The sequence below is a fragment of the Budorcas taxicolor genome, chromosome 1 (genome assembly GCF_023091745.1).
Source record: "Budorcas taxicolor isolate Tak-1 chromosome 1, Takin1.1, whole genome shotgun sequence".
Lineage (NCBI taxonomy): Eukaryota > Metazoa > Chordata > Mammalia > Artiodactyla > Bovidae > Budorcas > Budorcas taxicolor.
This window is the reverse complement of record NC_068910.1, coordinates 135,712,126-135,728,989: the sequence shown is the minus strand read 5'-3', so window position 1 is coordinate 135,728,989 and position 16,864 is coordinate 135,712,126. Positions and strand designations below refer to the sequence as shown.

Below are 16,864 nucleotides of genomic sequence, written 5' to 3'. Positions count from 1 at the left end.
GGGTTTGGGGGAGAGATGATTGGGAGTTTGAGATTAGCAGATGCAAACTGTCATGTATAGCATGGGTAATAAGGTCCTACTGTATAGCACAAGGAACTATAGTCAATATCCTGTGATAAACCATAATGGAAAAGAATACAAAAAAGAATGTGTATATATGTTTATAACTGAGTCATTTTGCTATATAGCAGAAATTAACACAACATTATAAATCCACTCTGGTGGCTCAGAGGGTAAAGCATCTGCCTGCAATGTGGGAGACCTGGGTTCAATCCCTGGGTGGGGAAGATTCCCCTGGAGAAGAAAATGGCAGCCCACTCCAGTATTCTTGTGTGGAAAACCCCATGGATGGAGAAGCCTGATGGGCTACAGTCCATGGAGTTGCAAAGAGTCAGACACGACTGAGCGACTTCACTTTCAGCAAGATAAGTTTTTTTAAAAATTTTAAAGGCAGGAAATAGTATGTATCAATATAAAAACATACTAAAACTATGTCTAGAAAAAAGACTGGAAGGAATCAGGGATGATTATTATTTTGTATGTTTCTTCCTACCCCTTCCCAATTCTCCAGTAAATATCTATTAAGTAATCCTGTTTCTATTGTGATTCTCTGGCAGAACTAAATTTATGAAGGTATCATCCCTTTGCTACTTTACTTCTAGATTTTTTGACATTTGCAAATCTTCCTGAGAATACCATAGTCACATCTAAAGCATTCCCTATAATTAAATATATTTTTGCATTGAGAGCAGGGAAGAGGGAATGAAAAATATTAACCTTTAAAATGACTTTTTCTTGTAACTGAAAAAACATCATGTAGTGAAACAAGTTGAAATAAAAGCCATATAAGCTTTATTGCCTTGAAAATGTGAAGGCTGATTCTGCTTCGGGTCTGCCTTCTTGATCAGACTTCTAGACCATCAACACTTAGAGAATGTACAGGATACACTGAATTAAACAATGGAATACCTAATCCAGATATTGTGTTGGGGATAGTGTGGTGAACTTTGGACATGTTTCCTGCCCTCAAGGAGCATACAGAATAGAAGACAAAAAGATAGCTGATTAAATAAGTAGTTACCAAAAACTCAATGAAGAAAAAAAAAAAGCAAGAAACTCAATGAAGGACTTCCCTGCCAGTTCAGTGGTTAAGAATCTGCCTTCTAATGCAGGAGACGCAAGTTTGCTCCCTGGTCGGGGAACTTGAGAGCCTACATACCTGTGCACTGCAGCTAAGAGAGGCCCAGACACTGCCATGAAGACCCAGTGCAGTGAAAAACAAAACAAATAAAAAATACCTCAAAGAGTGGAATGATTGGGGAAGTACAGGAGGGGGAGGTCTGGTCTGGGGAAACTCTCAGGACATAATATATTTAAAAGATTTTAAAAATCCTTAGTACCTTGACATTGAGGGTGCTTGTACATACTTGTTTAATTGGTAAACAGAAAGAGATCCTGTAAGTTGATTCTTGGGCTGAGTTAGGGGTTCCTACCGTCTTTGGTTAAAAGTACAGTGCACTAAGAGATTCAAACTGAATTGCATTTTAGGTTCATATGTGAACCAGCCTGCATCCCTCAATGAAGCAGGGATTCTACAGATTAAGGATAACCCAGGGCCAAACTGAACTTTCAAGATAGCTCTTGAAATACTGAGCTTGAACTGACCATGTATCTCCAGAACTGGACTAGAGCCATATTCACCAGGGAGGAAAAGCAGGGAGGGATGTGATTTACCCAACACTTAACTTTTTTTCCCCTTTAGCAGGAAGTCATTATGTGACTAACACATTGTCATCAGATTTCCTCTGATTTATTGTGAAGTGTATGTGAGAATGATGTGCACTGCCAAAAAATGTGGAATTAGGTTCCAGCCTCCGGCTATTATCTTAATCTACGAGAATGAAATGAAGGGGAAGAATCGCCAGCGCATCATGCCAGTCCGAAACTTTTCCAAGTATTCAGGTATCTTATGTTTTATCTTGCCTCTTATAACTATGATCTGAGTCAGTCTCATGTAATGGAGTGATATGGCCTTCAGTTAGACAGACCAAGGTTCAAGTCATGACTGTCAGGGTGGGGGTGTAAATTTGACTAAATTATTTAATCTTGGTGAGCATCCATTTCCTAATCTGTTAAAGGAAATTTTATCAGGTCAGCTACTGCTGCTGCTGCTAAGTCGCTTCAGTCATGGCCAACTCTGCAACCCTATAGACGGCAGCCCACCAGGCTCCTCCATCCCTGGGAGGAGGTTAAATGAGATAGGATTATTCAATAATATTAATTCCCTTCTCCTCCTCCAAATGTGTTTTTTAATTTGTAGTCTTGATATTTCCTTAGTACCAATTCTAATATCTAAAGCTGTAATACTACTTTTTCTTCTCAGACATTTTCTTCAGTTGGAAGTACTTAACATCTCCTCAAAGTGATTTTAAGTTACAGAAATAAAAAATATGTCGATCCTTCCCCCATCACACTCAAAGCTGGATGTAAAGAAATAGGTCTGTAACTTAATTCATTCCCAAAAGCCACGTAGCTACTTGACTATAATGATAGGTAATGCTTTCAGTAATTTGTGGGGCCTCAGTAGTCTGAGACTTCTGAGACTACAGTAGTATAATAGTGTGTGGTATAATAGTTTTGTTTCTCGCTCCTAGATTGCAGCAGAGCTGCTGAACAATTAAAGAATAATCCACGACACAAGGGTTACCTGGAACAGGTATCCCTGAAGCAGCTGGAGAAGTTATTCAGCTTTTTACGAGGTAACTTGTGGGGGCAGAGTCTGGCAGAAACAATGGAACAGATTCAACGGGAAACAGCCATTGATCCTGAGGAAGACCTGAACAAACTAGATGACAAGGAACTTGCCAAAAGGAAGAGCATCATGGATGAACTTTTTGAGAAAAATCAGAAGAAGAAGGATGATCCAGATTTTGTCTATGATATTGAAGTGGAGTTCCCACAGGATGAACAGCTACAGTCCTGTGGCTGGGACACAGAGTCAGCTGAAGATTTCTGATAACCAAAAACTGGAAAAAAAATTATTGAGTAGTAGAAAATGCATATTTATACAAGACCATAGATTGATTGTAGAAAAATCTGTAAAGAACACTGTACGGATTAGGTCACATTTGGATTGACAGTGTTACTTTTCCAAACCTGGATATATATAGCATCTACTATGTAGGTGCCTGTGGAATATAGGAAAACAAAATATAGGGATCTGCCTTTAAGGAGCTTACAGTCTAATTGGAAGATAAGTCAAAAGCTTGTGAAAAGCTAATTTAATGGTATTAAGCAGCAAAAAGATTAGTTCCAAATGCTTGATAAAGAGGATCAGAACCTAGATTACTGTAAGGTAGAATAGTCAGGAAGGACTTTGTCCTTCACTGGCAAAATGGTATTTTGCTGGCCCTTGAGATGGTAGTATTTGGATAGAAGCTTAGGTAGGATTCCTGATTAGAGAAATTGGGAGGAAAAAAAGAGGGATGTTGTGGGAGATTGGCAAAGACATAGGAATTAGAACATTTTATTTGAGGAACAGTAAGCAAATTATAATGTGATAATATTGGAGGACGTGATGATTGCTAGGGGAGTATCCTGTATATATTATCTTTATATGCATTTAACTCTGTAGTAGATGAGAACCCCTGTAGAACGCTCTGTAGCTGCAAATGGATACAATTTGATGGACAGCAGGGGAATTCTGGTCCCTCTCCCTGCCCTAGTATCAGGAAATATACACTCAAGACATTCTGAAACCTGAACCTCTTCTCATAAATAAGAAGTTTGTTCATAAAATGGGAAATCTACCCATAATAAATGAACATAAGTACTGCCAGTTTAGGCCTATTCATGAGTTTATATCTACAAAGAGAATATCTTTGTTGTACACGGTAATATACGTATAGATACATCTTTCTTCATATTAGAATATTATTTAATTGGTAGAAATCCTCTGTTTTCTGCAAGGAAATTAGTACTCATTAAATAAAGTTGTAAAAATTACTCTTTCTACCTGTCCATCTCTACTCTCTTGAGCATTAAAAGTCTTGTTAAAAAGATCATTCTTATAGTGGTATCACCAAGGATTTAAGATGGCCATGTCTCAAATGTTTATTTGCCAAAGGTAGCAAAAGAACTTTCAGAGCTGGAGATCCCACCATAACTGCGTATTACTTCACTGTGTAGATATAGATGATGTACTTCAAAAGTTGGCCTTGGGTTGTTTTCCCCTGGCACTATTACGAACCGTACCACAGTGAAAAACCTTCTACACTCCCCATCTTGCAGAACTGTAAATGACACCTGGAGGGGAATTGCTGGGTTTGTGCATCCAGAATTATAATAGACACTGCTAGATTGTCTGCCAAAGAGTCCCATTCATTCAGTCAGTACTTAATGAGCACCTACAACATGCTGAGCTTCTACTGTTCAAGAGTCTGGGGGTGTAGCCTTTGATAAACTTTACAGTCTGCTTGGAGGGGAGAAACAATAAACACATAGAATAATGTCATATGATACCTGCTCAGAGTTAAAAACAGAGTGAAAAGAGAAGGATGGTATGGGTGCCGCTGTTTTTGACAGGGACTTCAGAGAAGGCCTCACTGAAGAGGTGACATTTGAGCAAAGGCTTGAAGGAGGTAAGGAAAAATTGATATGCATATCAGGGGTAGTGGAAAATGGGAAGTACATAGGTCCCCAAGGCTGGAGTGTGCTTGATATATTTGAGAAAGTGTAAAGAGGCCAGTGTGGTTAAAACAGATTGAGCAAAAGAAAAATGTTAGGAGATGAGGTAGAGTATATTTTACGAATGCACAGTAAAAACATTTTTGTAGTAAGGTTGTAGCAATTTAAACTATCAGCAGTACATAAGAGTACCTGTTTTCCCCACATGCTCATCGAAAGAGTTGTCATACTTGATCTTTGTCAGTTTTATAATTTAAAAATGGTATCTCCATAGTTCTAATTTGCATTGCTTTTATTATGAGTGAGACTGAGTGACTTCATACACTATGAGATAAGCCTTTTTTAAATGAAATAAAAAATATTACATCCACTCATTTTTCTGTTGGATTACTGGTCTTTTTCTTATGGATTGGTAAAAAGTTATTTATCAAGGAAAATAGTCCATGATCTATGATATGAGTTGCAGATATTTCCACCTTGTCATATATATTTTTTTCACTTTGTTTATGATATTTTTTTCCAGAAAGAATTTTTTCAAGTCCGATTGATCAATATTTTTTCTGTATGCTTCTGCATTTCGTGTCATATTTTAAAAGGAATTTTTCACCAAGACTTTTTATTTTGATCCCATGATTTTTTCTATACAGGAATTAATTTTACTGTAAAATATGACATTACTTTTTTCCAGGTGCCTATCCAACTATACCAACACCATTATCTAGTGAATTACCTATCTTTCCCTACACTGACTTGAAATGCATCCTTAAAATGGTAATTCACCCCGGTATTCTTACCTGGAAAATCCTCTAGACGGAGGAACCTGGCAGGACTGGGGTCCATGGGGTCACGAAGAGTCAGACAGGACTGAGTGACTGAGCATACACATCATATACTAAGTTTTCATTTGTATCAAAATAATTATCTTTTGATTATGTTACTGTCTTCTGCCTCACATTTCCCAATCCATGTTTTGGGGTTTTTTTATGCTTGTGGAGCACAGCTCCTATATTCACTAAATTGAGAGCATTAGAAAAGTACAAAATGAGCTGCAACTTTTACCTTTGAGTTGTTAACATAGTCCAGCCAAAGCAACAAAACTAACACATGTACAGCAGAGGACTGTAACTAGGGCAGAAGGGGGAGATCATATGAGCTGAGTAGTTACAGGTTTTTTCCTCCATGTGTCTTGTTCGAAGCTAATTCTTCTGCTGAGTTCTTTTAAGTGTTTTTCCATTATAAAGTTAATGCATATTCACTATCTTACTTTTTTTTAATCTTACATTTTTAGACAAATATCAGAGTGTACAAGTGAAATGAGAATATTTTTCCCTCACTTTCTCTCAATTCCCACTCTGCAGAGAAATTAGCTTTCCTAGAGGGCTCTGGATTCCATCTTTTCTTATAAGCTGGCTTCCTCAATTATTCTTTCTCTCTCTCTGCCTCTGTCTTTCTCATTTTCAGCTTCATTCTCTGCTGGCTTTCTCTGCAGTCTGTAAACATAGACAAGCCTCCAACATGTTAAAAGAAGACATATCACTTTGTCTCTCTTTATCTAATACAGTATGTAACCAAACTCTAGCTCATTTAGCTTGTTAAATAAATCTAACCCCCACTCCAGTCACTTTCAGTGCTGATCTGGCTCTAATCTTACTGTAGACTGGTCCATTTTGACTGGTATGATAGTTCATTATAGCTTTGATGTGCATTTCTCTAATAATTTGTGATGTTAAGCATCTTTTCAAGTGCTTTTTGACCATCTGTCTTCTCTGGAGAAATGTCTTTTTAGAGCCTCTGCTCATTTATTTTTATTGGGTTTATTCTTTTATATGCATGAGCTTTCCCTTTCCTTTAAACCTGCCTCTTTCCAAATGTCTTGAGGAACTTCCACAGAGTAAATACTCAAAAACTGTTTATTGCATGAATGAATTTATTCCTTCCCTTCTCCCACCTTTTTCAATCTCCATCTCTATTTGGTTTTGATGAAATTTTGCACTTATCTTTGACCCTTCTTGTTCATTCTTAGAACACGTGAACTGTAGATATTGATTCTGTTCTATTTCCTATTTTTTAAACAGCTTTACTGAAGTGTAACTTATTTATTTCAATATACATACCATAGAATTCACTTTTTTTTTTATTTGTGGGAAATAAGATCCCACTACACAGCACATGGGATATTATTTCCTTGACCAGGGATCAAACCCATGTGCCCTGCAGTGGAAGCATGGATTCTTAATTGTTGGACCGCCAAGGAAGTCCCAAAATTCACCTGTTTTTAAGTCCACAAAATCAGATATTTTGAAGACATGTCTATGAAAATCTTTTGCTCATTTAAAAACTGGATTGTCTCTCTTATTAAAGAGTTGTAAGAGCTCTTTATATACACTGAGTACAAGTTCTTTTTCAGATATAGGACGTGCAGATATTTTTCTATGGATTTTTAAAAATGTTATCACTGTTGTCTTTGAAGCAAAAAATTTAAATTTTCGATGAAGTCAGATATATCAGTTTTTTTCTTTTATAGGTTTTATTTTTGGTGTCAATTCTAAGAACTCTTTTCCTAACCTAAGTGTTATGAACTGAATGTTGAATGAACTGAATGATTCTGCTTTTCCAAAATTAATTTGTTGAAACTCTACCCCTCAATGTGATGGTATTAGGAGGTGGGGCCTTTGGGGGAGGTGATAAGGATTAGATGAAGTCTAAGGGTGAAGCTGTCATGAATGGATTAGTGACCTGAAAAGAGTCAGAAGAGAACTTGCTTGCTCTGCTCTGTTCTCCACCATGTGAAGATATTACAAGAAATTGACAGTCTGCAAGCTGGAGGAGGGTTCTCACCAGAAACTGAACATTCTGACACCCTGATCTTGGACAATGTATACAATGAAGTATCACACCAGTCAAAATGGACCAGTCAAAAAATCTACAAACAATAAATGCTGGAAAAAGCTTGGAGAAAAGGGAACTCTCTAGAGCTGCTGGTAGGAATGTAAATTGGCACAGCTACTATAGGGAGGTTCCTTAAAAAACTAAAAATTGAGCTACCATGTGATCCTGCAATCCCACTCCTGGGCATATATCTGAAGAAAACCCTAATCTGATAAGATATTTGCACCCCAATGTTCATTGCAGCACTATCTACAATAGCCAGGATATGGAAGCCACCTAAATGTCCATCAACAGAGGAATGGAAGATGTTGTACATATATACAATGGATTATTTCTCAGCCATAAAAAAGAATGAAATACTACCATTTGCAGCAACATGAATGGACCTAGAGACTGTCATATTGAGTGAAGTAAGTCAGAGAAAGACAAATATTATATGGTATTGCTTATATGTGAAATCTAAAAAAAAAAGTGCAAATGAATGTATTAAAAAACAGAAAGAGAGTCACAGATGTAGGGAAAAAACTTACGGTTACTTGAGGGAAAGCAGATGGGGGAGGATAAACTGAGAGTTTCGGATTGACATATATATACTATTATATAGAAAATAGATAACTAATAAGGACCTACCATATAGCGCAGGGAACTCTGCTCAATACTCTGTCATGACCTATATGGGAAAATTATTTTTAAAAGAGTGGATACATATATGTTTAACTGATTCACTTTGCTGTGCATCTGAAACTAACACAACACAGTAAATCAACTATAATCCAATAAAAATTTTTTAAAATAAAGGAAAGGGAAGACTAAGAGAGAAGACTGGTGATAGGGCAGTTATGAAACCAGGGGCAGGTTCATGATTTCAGTCTTCTTAGTGAGCCAGGCAGAGCCATCAGATTATAGTGAGACTGAGGAGAAGCTGGGATAAGAGTGAATAGTTAACGGTGAATTAATCCATAATCCATCTAAGAAACAAATGGAAAATTCTATTTGAACCAAACTCAGGGTTATAACCTGGGAGACAGTCTCTCAGAGAGATCTGAGAACTGTTTGGAAGAGTAAAGGGGGAGGTCAGTACACATTTAATTCTGGTGAAGGGGGTATCTTTTGCCCTGAATTCCTTTCAAGAGGTACTGTAGGTCAGCGACTGCAGTGGTTAAGGACTTGATTCTCGAACTTGACAGTGGGCAACATTCTTTATTTTTTGATCACTTCCCTTTCAGTCTTAATTTTTTTTAATATATTTTATTTATTTTATTTGGTTGCATTGAGTCTTAGTTACAGCATGTGAGATCTAGTTCCCTGACCAGCGATCGAACCCAGGCCCCTCCTTTGGGAGCACAGAATCTTAGCCACTGGACCACCCAGGAAATCCCCAGTCAATTTTAACCAAGATTTGGGAGGCATTTTGTGACCAATTCATTCTAGGGCACGAGGAATGCTCATTCCCAGGTTGGGTGAGGATTTCACTGATAGGCTACTCAAAGTGCTGTTACTGGACTAGGCCCTGTTAACGAAATAGCCCAAAGCCTCTGGATTGCCTGTCTTTCTAGTCTATGATGGTCCAGGGAGGCTCCCTCTTGTTACTTCTTCCCATATCTAGAGCTACACTATTATAATCACTGGTCTTATAGGACTATATATTTGGTCAGTCATTTCAAGTCACTTGAGCTTCATTTTTATCTGAGGCTCAGTCACACATTTGGCAATGCAAGAAATAATCTTGTAATATAGGCAGAATACAAATAATATAGCTAGTATCGTTAATAAGGTCACAAGTAAGTAATTTAGCTAAGGACTTCCATGAGGTATGGCCCAGTAACTCCCTAGGTTGTCTGACCAGTCTGTTCTGCATCAATCGCTATTTTTTATTTTTAATATTTATTTGTTTGTTGAAGTATAGTTGATTTACAATGCTGTTTTAGTTTCAGGTATATAACAAAGTGCACGGATTTTTTTTTTCAGATTCTTTTCCCAAATAACTTATTACAAAATATTGAGTATAGTTCCCTGACCAATCACTATTTTTAAGGGAAATAATATATTGGCATTGTACATAAAGTTCACTGAAGATGTCTCACATAGAAGGCAAGTGTGAGGCCAATATGACCCCTTACAAGACTGAGAAAGAAATGTTATCTTTTAAGGAGTTATATGGCTGGCAGCAGAAGGAAAAAAAGTGATCTTTATGGTTATGCAGGTACTTCTGCCATGGGGGAGGTCTGGTTAACACTTGGTCGGACACGACTGAGCGACTTCACTTCTGCCATGGGGGAGGTCTGGTTAACACTTAGTGCAGAGGCACAATTCATACTAGAGGGGAGGGAGGAGGCCCAACAGACAGAAAAAAATCATTTAATTTTTTCTTGTCTTGCCTCAAAATGTGAATTCTTATTTTATTAGAAAGAAGGAGCTTTGTTCAGATGGAAGGGTCAGGTTGCATGTGGTCAACAGAGATGGAAAAAGTAGACTGTGGGGAGTTTCATGAAAACCTACAATCCAAGGATCACAAACTGAAAAGGATCTCCTCTATCCTCACCTCCTCTCTCCTAGAAACAAACTAACAAAAGAACTTCTCCTCCTCAGGTCTACAAGAGTGTTAATGGCTGAATGGCCAATCAACATTCAAGTTCAAAATGTTTAGCCTTTATGGCTAAAGGGTCACCATTCTCTCAATGGTTCACCGTTTCATACTGTAAAAGATACAGTTACATAGCAGATTACCTACTCAACATCCTTTCACTTCTTTCATTTCCCACAGAGGCTCAGTACTGTCTGTTCAGATATCATCCTTCCCACACAAGTCTCAGGTCTAGAGGCAAACCCTGTTAGGTCTCAGTAAATTCCAGTGATTGCATTTCATTGTCAATGACTGGTTTAGAGATGGGCATCTCACCCAATTCTAGCCAATGAGAGGTGAAGGGGGGGGTCTACGAGGACCTGAGAGAAAGGCGTTCACTATTTTTTGGAGAAGTCTCTTGTTTCTCTGGACATGGTTGTATCTGAAAATAACACCTGGAAATCACAGTCACTTTGTGGCCAGCCTGAGGGTGATGCTGATCATAATGAGGACAGAACAAAGAGAAGCACAGAAAGATGGAGACAGAATCCTGGTGTACTGCAAACAGAGCCTGTCCTACCTTTGGACATTTTGTTACATGAAATAACAAATTTTTCCATTTTTAAGCTGATGTAAGTGGAATTTCTCTATTTTTCCCCCAGTCCCAAATTCCTGTAAACAACAGAACATACCTCTTCCATTGGCCTCTTTCATTTCTGGACCTGGTAGGGACCACGTGTGTTTTAAGGATAAGACCCAAAGATGTCTGGAAGAGATTGATACAGTGGACAGAGCAAAGTACAAGAGATTGAGGAAGGGTAGGCAACTGACAAGGGCAGCACAAAGCTGTGGACTTTGGAATCTAAGGCTGGGTGGAGTCCTGCGGAGCCTGGGGGAAGCTGAGTCAAATAGGAGGGGCTGCACAATGAAAAGTACTAGAAAGGGCGGCATCAGAAGGAAGGTCCGGCAAGTTGTGACAGGTGTGCTTGGGAGAAAACAATAGAGCAGTTAGGTTAGAGAAGGGAAATGCTGAGTTAAAAGGTCTCGGAAGTTTAGTAAGTCCCAGTGATGATGAGATCCAGCATCTGAACTTTACAGACCAAGACTGATAGAGATGAAGTCCACAAAGTCAAAAAAGCTATGAAGCCTTGTGAAACTAAGGAGTCTGGAGGAACAGTAGCTGAGATGTTGAAAGATCCTGAGAACACTGACTGATAAGGGACAACAGGGAGAAAAAACTCAGCCAGATCCTAAATTCATTTGTGTAGGTATGAAATGCTTAGTATGGTTTTGGCCAGTTGCATTAATAATTTGAAGAAGAAAATGTAAAACGGTGGAATTAATATTATATGTTTAGAAAGAGGTAGAGAAAATGTACAGAGGACAAAAGTGATAAAAGATTAGAGCGTTTGATTTTTTTAAGTCAGAAAAATGTTCCTATATGTTCCTATAAGAAAATAAAGAAGAAAGTTCCTGTAAGAAAACAAAAACAAAACAAACAAAAAATTGGCAGTGTGTGATCAAGACAGGATTTTCCTTAAACTGAATGAATGATCCTTGTTCCTAACCTAGATACGTGTAATTATGGATCCAGGAATCTTTCAGTTTCTGATAGGAACTCTTAGGTTGGCAAAGTCCATTAGGGCTGCCGTCTTGACCTTGTTAATAGTAGCATTACGTGGCTGGGACAGTGAAATTACCATGTGCCTCAATGCTGAAAAGGAAATCTTAACTAGAGCCAAACATTTGTCATCACTGTTATTAAATATCTTGTTGATTCCACTGTTTCTCTTTCCTGTTATTAGACACTGGGTACTACATAATTTTCATATTTGGGGTCTGATGGATTCTTCAACGAAAAGAAACTTAGAGGCATCCATTATTTCTGATAATGGACCATAATAAAATGGATAAAGTAAAATTTTAATGTAACCCTCAAATTTACTTTATCCAAAACCTTTAAACTCTCTTCTCATTTTACCTCTTTTTCCTCCATTCTATACCAAACACTTTCACCCTGAAATTAAAATTGTCAAATAGTAACAAAAGAAATCTTGTGAGATTTACTTTTTCTCTCTCTCATATCCACTGTTTAATATTTGAAAAATAAGCACACGCTCCAAAATAGGGAAAAGACTAACATGAGAAATACATATAAACTTCATATATATATGAAAAAACTTGTGGTATAAAAAATTATCCAAAACTTAAAATAAGGCAAAACATGAGAGCCAAATGTTTTTTCAATATTATACTATAGTATTGTTTAAAATCTTTTCTAAAAATTGTTTAATTTTCTAGGACAATGTATCTGTGTGTTGAGGTTTATTATTTGATTAGAACCCAGACACTATTAACTTGAAAATTTCTGCCCAGTAGAGAAGATAACCTATAGGTTTATTTGCCTATAGGACATTAGCCATTTTTCTATCTTCGAACTTAGCCATCTTATCCTAACATTTTCTGTGAAAACCTATAAACACTTAGTCCTTCAAAATATTTTTGGAACCAGCTCTACCACCTTAGTGGTGCCCTTCATCAGTGAGTTAATAAGTGTTAGCATATCTTCATTTTATATTGGTTATGAGAATTATGTTTCAAAAATTTTGAAAATTATACTTTGACATCTGATAGCCATATGATAAAAGGATTAGCATATTTTTAGAATATCTTTTGAGGCATGCTTTTAATATAATGGGCTGACATTTTTTAAACTTTCAAATTTGACATTTCCGCCTATGAGAGGAGTTGGAACAGGAGGCAGGAAAAAGTGGAAAGTTTGAGGCAAAAAACAAAAGAGGCAAAGTTAAGAAGTTAGACAGCTAAAAACACAATTGCCAGATGAGGGGTCTCCCCTCTTTGGGTCCCAGCAGGCTCAAGCAAGCAAGTGGTGTCACTATCTTTCTGCCCCCATCTCTGAGCAGACCCACCCTCGCACTGCCGAATTGACCAGTGGGACTCCAGAATAAGGGGGCTGGGGCAGCAATCTGGTTGGAAAGGTAGGGGTAGGTAGGAGTCATAGCTAGGAGAATTGTCTTGAAGATAAATAACAAACATATTTTGTATTGTATAGGCCCTTGGCTATATATATAGAGGCACCTTGGCTCTGCCATTCCCCCAAACCATAGTTTGACTCTAAGGGAACTAGGAGGTCAACTAGTGCTGCTAAAATTAAAACTAAAATCCCCACTACCATCAGAGGGCAGTATATATTTTTTACTTTATCCAAAGTAGCTTTGACTTGGCCTTGGAAGGATGTTAGCAGTATTTTCTTAAAATTTAAACAAAGTGCCTACATCTACAACAAGGGTGAGTGCAGGGTGAGTCTTACTCAGCCTTTCAATACATTGTTTTTAAATAATCTTTTTAAAATGCTAGGTTTTGTCTATTATATTTAGATCCATTCATTTTAAACACTTGGTATGTGCCCAGCACTATTCTAGGTAATAGGGATACAGAGGAGAACAAGGCAGACAGGACCCTGCTTTTATGGAGCTTACATTTCAGTGGAGAGAAATAAGTAAATACAAAAAGTATCATGTGATCATAAATGCTGTGCAGATCAATTAAAGTAGGGCGACATGGGGATAATCCTTCACTTAATCATCATTTCCTCCTGCAGAATCTAAAAAGACAAGGGGAAAAATTCTATCAGTCTGATAAAGCCGCAAATGCAGATTTCAAGATTTTACAGATCGTGTAACTAAAACACCCATATGACCAAGTCACATTTTATAGCATTATATGCTCAATAAATTTTATTTTTTTAATTCATCATTTTTTTCCACCTGTTTTCAATTTTCATCCATTCTTATGTTTGACTTCATTTTCTTCAAAAGGCTAATGAGATGTCACTCTCTGAAGAAGGAGCCCAGAGTTATTTTTTCTTCTCACCTTCCTTTAGTTCACAGCCTTTCAGCCATAGCTGAGCCCAAACCTTCCCCTGAGACCATAGAGTGGAACTTCCGTAACTTGCATGCACAGAAGCAGCTGCAAGGCCAGTAGTTACTGAGACTGATAACTGAAGAAGATCTTCATTTTCCTCCCTGCTCCTTAGTTTCCTCCTTTGTAACATGCAGTATTAATATCTCTGTCCACCGGGCCAGTATAAAGGTGAAAGATTAAATAATTTTAGATAGTGTACTCAATAAATAGAAGTTCAGAAAAAATGTCTCTCACCTCCACCTCTCACCTAAGCTCCAGATACATGTTAGTAATCTTCCTCATGTACAAAATTAACTCTAAAATCCAAGGCAACTAAGGCTGGGAAGTAATAGCCATTGAGAAACGGAATCAAGATTTTTTAATATTTTTCACGACTGGACTAAAACCAACAGGATGAAATACTGAGGAGCTAAAAGTAAAATCCAGCACTTACATTAAGAAATGTCAGCTTGCAAGAGCACAGGATGGGAAAGAATTCACTTAATAGCAATTAATGTGAAACAGAGGGAGTTTCATAGACAGCAGATTCAGTATGAAGAGACTGGAGAGTGGCTGCCAAGGGAGCTAATGTAATTCCACACTGCACTAATTGAGGCTTCATGTCCAGATCAAGGGGAGGACCGGCCCTCATGCACACCGCCCAGGCCAGATCCTGTCTGGAGCCACGGTCTCTTCCAGGAGTCTCATCTTAAAGGAGACATCGACAAATCGGAGCATGTCCCACAGGGAGTGACCATGTCACAGGAGAATCTACTGGAAGACGTGATGAGGAGTTGCCTGGAAAAGAGAGAATGCTCTCAATGAACATTTATTTAATGGCCTTTCATGTGGAAGAACATAGCAAGATTTCCAGAGGGAAAAATAAGGCACAGTGGATGGAAATTTAGAGAGCAGTTCTCACCTCAGTAAAAGGAAGAATTTTCTGAGGATCAAAGCATCTACCAATAGGAAGGATGACTTTGTGAAGTAGTGATCTGGCTGACCCTGAAAGCAATCTAACTAGGCTCTGGATGGGAGGTTAATCAGACCAGTGTTTTTCAAACAGCTCTCTATAGAGTGTCATCCTTCGCAGCTGGGGTTGTGGAGGTGGGGGGCAGGGATTGTTAATTGTTCCCGGGAGACTAAAAGGAAGGAGACCTAGGGCTTAAACTGGACTCAGTCAAACCACAGCAGCTCAGCCCTTATGTTTTTAAGTTTAACCTATTTCCGAGCTCCTCTTGAGACATTTCTTAAAACTGCTGCTGCTGCTGCTGTTGCTAAGTCGCTTCAGTCGTGTCCGACTCTGTGCGACCCCATAGATGCCAGCCCGCCAGGCTCCCCTGTCCCTGGGATTCTCCAGGCAAGAACACTGGAGTGGGTTGCCACTTCCTTCTCCAATGCATGAAAGTGAGAAGTGAAAGTGAAGTCACTCAGTCGTGTCTGACCCTCAGCGACCCCATGGACTGCAGCCTTCCAGGCTCCTCCATCCATGGGATTTTCCAGGCAAGAGTACTCTACTAAAACCAAATTTTGAAAACCACTGGAGATGATGGCTTTGTACATGGAAGAATGGACTGGTTCCAAATTGGGAAAGGAGTATGTCAAGGCTGTATATTGTACCCTGCTACTTAACTTATATGCAGAGTACATTGTGCGAAATGCCAGACTGGATGAAGCACAAGCTGAAATTAAGGTTGCTGGGAGAACTATCAATAACCTCAGATAGGCGAATGACACCACCCTTATGGCAGAAAGCAAAAAAGCACTAAAGAGCCTTTTGATGAAAATGAAAGAGGAGAGTGAAAAAGCTGGCCTAAAACTCACCATTCTAAAAACAAAGATCATGACATCTGGTCCCATCTCTTCATGGCAAATAGATGGGGAAACAATGGAAACAGTGACAGGCTGTATTTTCTTGGGCTCCAAAATCACTGCAGATGGTGACTGCAGCCAAGAAATTAAAAGATGCTTCCTTCTTGGAAGAAAAGCTATGACAAACCTAGACAATATACTAAAAAGCAGAGACATTACTTTGCTGACAAATGTATGTACAGTCAAAGCTAGTTTTTCCAGTAGTCATGTATGGATGTGAGAGTTGGATCATAAAGAAAGCTGAGCGCCAAAGAATTGATGTTTTTGAACTGTGGTGTTGGAGAAGACTCTTGAGAGTCCCTTGGACAGCAAGGAGATCAAACCAGTCAATCCCAAAGGAAATCAGTCCTGAATATTCATTGGAAGGACTGATGCTGAAGCTGTAACTCCAATACTTTGGCCACCTGATGCGAAGAACTGACTCATTGGAATCGACTCTGATACTGGGAAAGATTGAAGGCAGGAGGAGAAGGGGACAACAGAGGGTGAAATGGTTGGATGCATCACTGACTGGATGGACATGAGTTTGAGCAAGTTCCAGGAATTGGTAATGGACAGGGAAGACTGGTGTGCTGCAGTCCATGGGGTTGCAAGGAGCTGGACATAACTGAGCAACTGAACTGAACTGAACTAGGTGGTCACCCAACACCCCCTCTCTTAAAACCACAGCTATCAGAGAGCAGTCTAGAGCAGAGACTAGAAAAATCCTAGCTTAGTCTGAGCTGAGTCACATCTATAGCTTTCTAAATGGTCTCTCCCACCTCACTTACTTATTTATTTATTTATTTTTAAAAGTAGTCTCAATCTTTTGGTTAGTAAGCTTTGAGAAGGCCTGACAACTGGCTGGACATATCAGTTCAGTCCAGTTCAGTCGCTCAGTCGTGTCCAGCTCTTTGCAGCCCCACGGATTGCAGCACACCAGGCTTCCCA

At 38.7% G+C, this 16,864-nt stretch overlaps 1 protein-coding gene across 1 annotated transcript; it reads left to right on the top strand.

The window, feature by feature from the left end:
• The first annotated feature begins 1,832 nt into the window (after window positions 1–1,832).
• Window positions 1,833–3,274, top strand: CEP19 (centrosomal protein 19). Its single transcript, XM_052648806.1, has 2 exons — window positions 1,833–1,962; window positions 2,655–3,274. Exons 1-2 carry the CDS (start codon window positions 1,833–1,835, stop codon window positions 3,014–3,016), a joined length of 492 nt encoding a protein of 163 aa, XP_052504766.1. The 3' UTR covers window positions 3,017–3,274.
• Window positions 3,275–16,864: the final 13,590 nt, after the last annotated feature.